The sequence below is a fragment of the Scyliorhinus torazame genome, chromosome 12 (genome assembly GCF_047496885.1).
Source record: "Scyliorhinus torazame isolate Kashiwa2021f chromosome 12, sScyTor2.1, whole genome shotgun sequence".
Classification (NCBI taxonomy): domain Eukaryota; kingdom Metazoa; phylum Chordata; class Chondrichthyes; order Carcharhiniformes; family Scyliorhinidae; genus Scyliorhinus; species Scyliorhinus torazame.
In genome coordinates this window covers 80,382,907-80,392,558 of record NC_092718.1, presented here as the reverse complement: position 1 = coordinate 80,392,558, position 9,652 = coordinate 80,382,907, and the positions used below count along the sequence as shown (strand labels likewise).

Sequence of the window (9,652 nt, the reverse complement as noted above, 5' to 3'; positions counted from 1 at the left end):
ACCACAAAGCAGCAAAATAATTTATTAACTCGTGCAGGGTGATGCACGCTGCGGGAGAACGGCCATAATAATTTCCAAGGGACAGAACGGTCCCTTCGGAAAAGGAGGCAGGTAACATGGAGAAGAGCGCAGCAGAGACTTGTCTGCATGTTGATCCAAGATAGCATTAAAGATCCCAGTAAATAATCGGAAAGCCCAGGCAAAAGACATTACGGCTGAAATCAGTTTGGCTTCACGAATGCTTTGGAAGCCAAAGAGGCCACAGCAGCGAGGAGGCTGAATCCTGGGATGAAGGGGGTTTGTCTTTTAAGGAAAGGCAGAGCAGATTGGGCCCGTACTGTTTGAGAGTTTAAAAGAATGAGATGAAACCTTATTGAATCCTGAGGAGGCTGGTCAAGGTGGATGCTGAGAGGATGTTTCCCCTCTCAAGGGAATCTTGTACAAGGGGGGTGCAGTTTCAGAGTGAGGGGGCCTCCCATTGAATACGGAGACGAGGAGGAATTTCTTCTCTCAGAGGGTTGGTCAGTCTGTGGAATTCTCCCACCTCCAGAGAGCAATGGAGACAGAATATATACATTGAATGTATTCAAGGCCGAGTTACACAGATTTCCGATCAACAAGGATTGACTCCATTATGAGGGACAGACAGGAAAGTGGAGTTAATTGGAGTTAAGATCACAACCAGATCAGACGAGACCCGATTGGCTGGCGAACAGGTTCAGGGGGCCGAATCGTCTCCTCTTGCTCCTGTTTCTTATATTCTTGGATTGCTGTTGTGGAATCACAGAGGCTGTAACAGTGATGAGAGCGTTTAGTGAAAAGCAGCAAAAGTTGAACACCTATTTTGCGGTTTCTAGATGAACTGGCAAAAACCTGTTGCTGGAAGTGAGCTATGTGGCCTGTGCCCCTTGAGTGAGATTTGAAATGAAATTCTGGATGTCAGAACAGTTTGGATTGAATGAAGCAGGCAACATCTTTAACTCGCCCAGAACTTCAGAGGAAGGGGGACAATTGTTCCCTGTTGTGGGGGGTTGCGGAACTGAGAGTGGAAGACCAGTGGCCTGAAATACCGAGCCAAACACTTTGTGAAGACAAAAGTTGTTTATTAATTTTTTTAAAAGCACAATATTTACAGTTGAACTCCCGACAAGATGATTGCGAAACTTTAACACATTGTAAGGATGAATTTGTGTGCGAGAGCATAAGACAGCTAAATCAGGGACCTGCTGTAGTTCTCGCTGAGTACTAATATCAATAACCCCAGAAACATTTATTCAAATAATTTAATAATGAATCCATGCAAATACCTGCACAATCACACATCCACACACTCTTACCCTCTCAGACTAAGAAACACACACACAATCACACTCACACATCCTCCTCGACTCACACACAGACACAATCACACTCTCTCACACACACATACCCTCCCAGACTCACACACGCACACAATCACACTCCCACACACACACCCTCCCAGGCTCACACACAGACACAATCACATTCCCACACACTCACACCCTCCCAGGCTCACACACAGACACAATCACACTGCCACACATTCACTCCCTTCCAGATTCACACACACAATCACCCTGCCACACTCACACCCTCCCAGTTTCACACACACATACTGACACAATCACATATGCTTGCATGTACCCTAAAACACACAATAACACATTCACCCTAACACACACAGCCTCACACGTTTGCACTGACACATTAAGATGCATACACTCATACTAACAAAGAAATGTCCATTATAAACAATATTAACACAGGTTATATTAAAAGTACAGAGTATTGGTACAAAAGATTAGTGATAATGAAAACGTCAATTTGTGATCGTCACAAATAAATCCAATGGTGAATTCAGGAGAAACTCCTTTACCCAGAGAGTGGGGAGAATGTGGGACTTGCTCCCACAGGGAGTGGGAAGAATGTGGGACTCGTTCCCACAGGGAGGGGGGAGATTGTGGATCTTGCTCCCATAGGGAGTGGTTGAGGTGAATAGTGTTGATGTATTGAAGGGGGAAGCTGGATAAACACATGAGGGAGAGAGGAATAGAAGGATATGGGGAGATGAGGAGAGGGGATGGGAGGTGTCCCATATGGAGCAGGAACACCAACACAGAGCAGCTGGGCCGAATGGCCTGATTGTGTGCTGTAAAATGCAGGTGCAGCATCAGTTGGATTTGGTGGATAGGGGCTGCATTAAATAGATGGCCGAGCAATAAATAAGGAGGAGTGGCGGGGATCCGGTGAGGGGGGGAAATAGGCTGTGGTATGTGGCAGGACGACATGTTACACGAGCGAGGCCAGGGTCTAGAGTTTGCAGCAGTAGCCACAAGTTTTCTTGCTGCCCTTCCTATTACAGCAGCCACAGCAGTACACGCAGATCGAGAGATGGCTCATTCTCCTCTGGCGTAGCAACACGGAACCCTGGAAAAGAGGGAGTCCCTCAGTGAGAACATTCCGGAAAGGGAGAATGCATCGCAACCTTTGTACAGTGATGATATTTCAATGACACAAACCATTGGCAGAAAGAACGTGCATTTCCCTAGGGCCTGTCAGCACCTCAGGACGTCCCAAAGGCTTCCACAGCTGGTGCAGAAAGATTTTTTTACGTTTAGTCAGTATTATGATGTAGGAAACACGGCAGCCTATTTCCGCATGGCAAGGTTCCACAAACAGCAATGTGATAAAGTTTGGAGATTGTCAGTTTTCCAGGAATTGGAGAGAACTCCATATCTCGTCCACATGCCCGTCCACTCGTCCCCTAACACCAGCATCCTTCTTTCAAATAGGGGCCACTCGATCAGCTACAGGCACCTGACAGGGCAGATTACAGTCCTTGCTCCTTACTGACCCTTCAACAGTGCAGCACTCCTTCAGTATTGACCCTTTGGCCATGCGGCACTCCCTCAGTACTGACCCTACGACAGTGCAGCACTCCTTCAGTATTGACCCTTTGACAGTGCAGCGCTCCCTCAGTACTGACCCTCTGACAGTGCAGCGCTCCCTCAGTACTGGCCCTCTAACAGTGTGGCGCTCTCTCAATACTAGCCCTCTAACAGTGCAGCACTCCCCCTGTATTGACCCTCCGACCGTGCAGCACACTTTCAGTACTGACCCACTGACAGTGCAGCACACCCTAGTACTGACCCTCTGATAGTGCGGCACATCCTCTGTACTGACCCTCCAATGGTGCATTATTCCCTCAGTACTAACCCTCCGACAGTGCGATGCTTTCTCGATCTCATGCATGTTTCTTTTGAGTTGGAGCTGAGAGCTGCAGAGAATTGAGGGCATGATCTGAACTGGCAATTGCATTGCCGGTACTGAAGGCCCATTGGTAATTATCACGTCGCTGTGTGCAGGATCTTGCTATGTGTCTTACATTCAATGACCATACTTTCAAAATAAATATTTCGTTGTCAAATGCTTTGGGACGTCCTGAGGTGGGGTTAGGCGCTGGAGAAATTTTGGTCTGCTTTTTCTTTCACTCACTCCTATGATCTGTCTGTGAATTAATCAGGCTCTCTGTACATGGTGGTTGCAGTTGTAAACAGAAAGTCCTGGCTTTAGCTAAGGATTGAATCTCAGAAACACTCTGGCGGACGGTCAAATCGATTGTTCATTGGGAGATTAGATAAGGTCTGTACACAATGATTCCAGCCACTGACTCCATCTCTCTCTTCCACACAATACTCGCAACCTGCATTTACATAGGCCCTCTGACACAGTAAAATGCCCAGTCCCACCCCACAGGAGAGTAAATCAGAGAAAAACCTTACACTGAACCTATTGAAGGAGATATTCGGGACAGGTGAACAAAAGTTTGGTCAAAGCGGTCGACTTGTATGGAGCGTCATAAAGTAGGAGACAGCGACAAAGAGAGAGAGGAAGAGAGACAGACACAGGAAGAGAGAGACAGTAAGAGAGAGGGAGAGACACAAAGAAAGGGAGAGAGACAGAGAGGGAGAGAGAGATGGGGAGGTCTAGAGAGGGAATTACAGAGCTCAGGGCCCCAGGCAGCTGAAGGCACGGCCGCCAATGGCAGAGTGATGGGAATCGGGGGATTGCGGGAGAGGCCAGAACTGCAGAGATTTGGGAGGATTTCCAGGACTGGAGGAGGTGTGCTCCTTCTCTGTACCTCACCGCCTTCCTCTCTCTCTATCTACCTCTGTTCCACTCTGGAACTCTCTTCCTCAAAAGCTAGTGGGAGCAGAATCTTTTAATATTGTTAAGGCCGAGGTGGATAGATTCTTGAATAACGAGGGGATGAAAGGTAACCGGGGGTTGGCAGGAATATGGGGTTGAGGTCACAATCAGACCAGCCAATTATGTCATTAAATGGGGGAGCAGGGCCCGAGGTGCTGGGTGGCCTGCTCCAGGTCCTGATATTCTCTCCCTGTTTCTCTCTCTTTCCCCACTCCTCACAATTGGCCAAATCTTCTCTTTATCACTTTTCCAGATTCTCCCCTCTGTTTCTCTCTCTCTCTCTCTCCTTCTCTGACTCTGTATCGTTCCCTCTCTCTCACTACCTTTCCCTCTCCCTTTACTCTACAAGTAAAGCAGCAACTTATAAACGAGGAATTAATCTCAACATACCATATCCGGGGAATCCACAGATTTTTCAATCTCCAAGGAGCCACGTCCATCGTCAATCTGAAAGAGGAAATAATTTATTAGCCCACGGGGTAGGAGAGCGAAAGGAGGAGAATGAGAGGAGGAGAGAGAGAGGGAGAAGGAGGCGGGAGGGAAAGAGGGAGGGCCAAAAGAGAGAGGATGACAGACCTGCATTTCTCTAGTGCCTTTTACCACCTTGGGATGCCCCAAAGTGATTCGCAGCCAATGAAATGTTAATCAAGTCTGGTCCCTGCTGTAATGCAGAAACAGTGCCATACAATTTTGTGGGATCCCACAAAGAGCAATATGATAATGACCCAGATCATTTGTTTCTTTAGTGATATTGGTTTAGGGACAAATATTGGACCCAGGACACCAGGGAGAATTGATCCTCAGACAGTACAATACTTCCTCAGTACTGACCCTCCGACAGTACAGCTCTCCCTCAGTACTGACCTTCTGACTGTGCAACTCTCCCTCAGTACTGACCCCCTGACAGTGCAGCACTGCCTTAGTACTGACCCTCCCGCAGTGCAGCATTCCCTCAGTACTGACCCTCTGACAGTGCAGCACTCCGTCAGTACTGACCCTCTGACAATGCAGCACTCCCTCAGTACTGACCCTCTGACAGTGCAGCACTCCCTCAGTACTGACCCTCTGTCAGTGCAGCACTCCCTGCGTACTGACCCTCTGACAGTGCAGCACTCCCTCAGTACTGACCCTCTGACAGTACTACATTCCCTCAGTACTGCCAGTGTGGGCCTTGGAGTATGGGGCGGATGCTCTTCAGTGAAGCTCAAAGGAGTGGGTTACTGACTGAGGATGCACCATGGCTGTCGGTGAAGGGGCAGAGATGTGAAAGGAAGCAGGGATTCAAAAGGGGGATGAGGTGGAAAAAGGTTGGAGATGATTGTAGAAGGTGAGGGAGAAGCTGGATCCAATAGTGACAACTATTTGTACTTATCTTGAATCTTTAATGTAACAAAACATCTCAAGATGCTTCACAGTAACAATTATCAAACAACATTCGACCCCGAGCCACGAAAGCTTGATCAAAGAGGTCAGTTCATAGGAGCATCTTAAAAGAGGCGAGGGAGAGCGACAGAGAGAGAGACAGAGAGGTTTAGGGAGGGAATTCCAGAGCTCATGGCCCCAGGCAGCTGAAGGTACAGCTGCCAATGGTGGAGCAATGGGAAACTGGGGATGCTCAAGAGGCCGGAATTGGAAGAGCACAGAGATCTCAAAAGGATGCCGGGATTGGAGAAGGTTTACAGAGATAAGGAGGGTTGTTGGGGCTGGAGGAGTTTACAGAGATGTAGAGGGTTGTACTGTGCTAGAGGCGGTTACAGAGATAGGGAGACTTAAAGGGGCTGGAGGAGGTAACAGAGTTTGGGAGAGTTGTCGGGCTGGAGGGGTTTGCACAGATAGGGTGAGTTGCAGAGGAGGGAGCAGGTTGCAGAGGTAGGGACAGCGTTAGAGAAATATGGAGGGTTGTAGCTCCTGGAGAAAGTTACAGAGATATAGAAAGTTGTATGGTCTTGAGGAGCTTACAGAGATAGGGAGGGTTGTAGGGGTTTGAGTAGGTTACAGAGATTTGGAGGGTTGTGGGGCTGGGGGATGTTACAGAGATAGGGACGGTTGTAGGGGCTGAGGAGGTTCCAGATATAGGGAGGGTGTAGGTAGCTGGAGGTTGTTACAGTGATCGGGAGAGTTAAAGAAGCTGGAGGAGATAACACAAATCGGGAGATTTATTTCAAGGTGGAGGAAGTTGCAGAGATAGAGAGGGTTGCAGGGGAGGGAGGAGGTACGAGATATGGAGGGTTGTAGCTGCTGGAGGAGTTTGCAGAGGTAGGGGGTGTTTTAGGGGCTGGAGGAATGAACAGAAATATGGAGGGTTTTATGTGCTGGAGGATGTTATAGAGATAGGGAGCGTTGTAGGGACTGGAGGAGATTATAGAGATAGAGAGGAATGTACGGATTGGAGATGGTTACAGAAATAGGGAGGGTTGTAGGGAAGGGAGGAGGTTACAGAGATAGGGAGGGTTATGGGGTGGAGATGGTTACAGAGATAGGGAGGGTTGAATGGTGGGAGGTCACAGCGAGAGTGAGGAATGTATGGGCTGGACGAGGTTACGGATATTGGGAAGGTTGTTGGGACTTGAAGAAGTTATGGAGATGTGGAGGATTGTAGGTGCTGGAGGAGGTTACAGAGATAGGGAGGGTTGTAGGGGCTGGAGGAGGTTACAGAGATAGGGAGGGGTGTAGGGGCTGGAGGAGGTTACAGAGATAGGGAGGGGTATAGGGGCTGGAGGAGGTTACAGAGATAGGGAGGGTTGTAGGGGCTGGAGGAGGTTACAGAGATAGGGAGGGTTGTAGGGGCTGGAGGAGGTTACAGAGATAGTGAGGGTTGTCGGAGAAAGATGAAGTAACAGAGATTGAGAGAGTGTTGGAGGGACTGGAGTATGTTACAGAGATGGGAGTGTTGTTGGAGAAAGATGAGGTTACAGAGATAGGGAGGGTTGTAGTGGAGGGATGAATTCACAGCAGTATGGAGTGTGGGGAGGAGTGATTTAAAAGAAGAACGAGAATTTCTTGGCCAGGAGCATTGGAAACAAACAGCAGGAAACGTTATTAAACCCACACAAGTGGCCAATTGTAAAGGAATGACAATAACAACCTTAAACTGCGGAGCCGATTAGACTGGGAGGTCGATGCAGATTCAAATACAAGAAATATGTCAGCTGGAGGGACATCCCTGGGCTTACCTTCGACAAGGAGAAGCAGTGACTCAGGTGCATGAAGACCAGCAAAGTCAGAGCGAAGAAGACAAACCGCAATTTCATCTGGGAGCTTCCCATTTCTGTTCTGGCTCTTCTGATCTTCTCTGGCTCTGGTTTGAGGTTGTGGTTTGTGAGCCGGGGAGCTCAATGCTCTTTATATCTTCCACATTGAGGGTGAGGGGTGGGGGTGGAGGTTGATGTTTGACCAAATGACTCAGGAACATTTCCAAGAATTGAGATTCCCAAGTGCTTGATGTTGAAATTGGAACATTGTGAGGTCTGCACACGTGAGGAGCAGAGGGAGGAGGGTGATAGGGGGTTATGGACTGGAAGTGGAGTAGAATCAATACTGACATTAAGTTGACAAACAAACAGCTTTCACAACTATTTGCTTCCAGTTTAACTGCCCGGGACTCTGTAAGATCTGGAATTCCCTCTCTAAACCTCTCTGCCTCTCCCTCTCTCTTGCTTTAAGATTATCCTTCAGGAACTACCCCTTAAAACGATCTTACGGTGTGTCTGAGGTTTACAGCACTGCCAAGCAGGGAAAACATTCTGCATGAGCACAAGTGGCTGACATGGGGGATGATCCCTGCGAGAAATAACAGCGAGGATTTGACGCAAAGAATGCCATTCGTCACCCCCGTAACGCCACTGTCTCTGCTAGATCTATTCCCCACTCACTCCCTCCTCATCCTGAAACATTAATTAAACTTCGAGGAGGTGAAAATCCCTGACTATTTACATTATCCAAGGAAGCTACGTATCCACTGTGCAAAAACTAATCAAGCAGATTTTGGCAAGAGTGTGTTTCGTGGGACAACACATTACATCCAAATTTACACATTTTTGAAAGAAAATTCACCTTCCAACCTCTGAGCCTGATCACATGGGAGATCCTCAGCCTCGCTCACTGGGTTTATCGCCACTCTCTCACTTCTGAGTCAGAAGGTTGTGGTACGAGTCCCCACTCCAAACCTGCAAGACCAATAATTCAAGTCAACACTCATGTGGCGAGATTCTCCGACACCCCGCCGGTTCGGAGAATCGCCGGGGGCTGGCGTGAATCCCGCCCCCGCCGGTTGCCAAATTCTCCGGCACCGGATATTCGGCGGGGGTGGGAATCGCGCCGGTTAGCGGCCCCCCCCCCACCGTGATTCTCCGGCCCGGATGGGCCGAAGTCCCGCCGCTAAAATGCCTGTCCCGCCGGCATAGATTAAACCACCTACCTTACCGGTGGGACAAGGTGGCGCAGGCGGGCTCCGGGGTCCTGGGGGGGGGGCGCAGGGCCATCTGGCCCTGGGGGGTGCCCCCACGGTGGCCTGGCCCACGATCGGGGCCCACCGATCCGCGGGCGGGCCTGTGCCATGGGGGCACTCTTTCCCTTCCACCTTCGCCACGGTCTCCACCATGGCGGAGGCGGAAGAGACTCCCTCCACTGCGCATGCGCGGGAATGCCGTCAGTGGCCGCTAACGCTCCCGCGCATGCGCCGCCCGGAGATGTAATTTCCGCGCCAGCTGGCGGGGCACCAAAGGCCTTTTCCGCCAGCTGGCGGGGCGGAAATTCGTCCGGCGCGGGCCTAGCCCCTTAAGGTTGGGGCTCGGTCCCCCAAGATGCGGAGCATTCCGCACCTTTGGGGCGGCACGATGCCCGACTGATTTGTGCCGTTTTGGTCGCCAGTCGGCGGACATCGCGCCGATAACGGAGAATTTCGCCCATGGTGTCAGCCCTTCTGCATTGTATGTTCTATGTTCTATAGGAGTAAGTGGTCGAGCTTTAGTAAGTAGTGTAATAAATGTTAGCTTTGTTATTGAACTTAGCTTTTGTGGTCTTTGTGAACACTATCAGCGGGATTCTCCGATCCCCCGCCGGGTCGGAGAATCCCCGGGGGCGGCGGAAATCCCGCCCTGACTGCCGTATTCCCCGACGCTGGCTGCCGTATTCTCCGCCGATGGTTTTCGGGCGGGGGTGGGGTTCACGCCATGCTGGTCGGGGGCCGTTGGCAGCGCCCCCCCCAGCAATTCTCTGGGCCCCGATGGGCCGAGCGGCCGACCGTTTCTGGCCAGTCCCGCCGGCGTGGATTAGACATGGTCCCACACGGTGGGACCTGGCAGGTAAGTCGGCTGGCGCGGCGCCAACCCCTCCGGCGTCCACCCAGCCCCCGGAAGTGCGGCACCTTCGGGGGCTGTTGATGCCAGAGTGGTTCGCGCCGGTTTTCCCACCGGCGTGGGGA

The 9,652-nt window shown here is 50.4% G+C and overlaps 1 protein-coding gene across 1 annotated transcript; it reads right to left on the bottom strand.

Annotated features, from left to right (window-relative positions):
- Positions 1-1,082: 1,082 nt before the first annotated feature.
- On the bottom strand, positions 1,083-7,576 carry hamp (hepcidin antimicrobial peptide). Its single transcript, XM_072468912.1, has 3 exons — positions 7,404-7,576; positions 4,621-4,677; positions 1,083-2,448 (listed from the first exon to the last, which is right to left on the bottom strand). The coding sequence occupies exons 1-3, from the start codon at positions 7,494-7,496 to the stop codon at positions 2,332-2,334; spliced, it is 267 nt and encodes an 88-aa protein (XP_072325013.1). The 5' UTR covers positions 7,497-7,576; the 3' UTR covers positions 1,083-2,331.
- Between the last annotated feature and the right edge of the window lie 2,076 nt (positions 7,577-9,652).

Coding starts and splice junctions, on each gene's coding strand:
- hamp (XM_072468912.1), bottom strand. CDS start 7,496: ATGGGAAGCTCCCAGATGAAATTGCGGTTTGTCTTCTTCGCTCTGACT. Junction 4,678..7,403: donor ACTGCTTCTCCTTGTCGAAG/GTAAGCCCAGGG, acceptor TTCCTCTTTCAG/ATTGACGATGGACGTGGCTC. Junction 2,449..4,620: donor CTGTGGATTCCCCGGATATG/GTATGTTGAGAT, acceptor CCTCTTTTCCAG/GGTTCCGTGTTGCTACGCCA.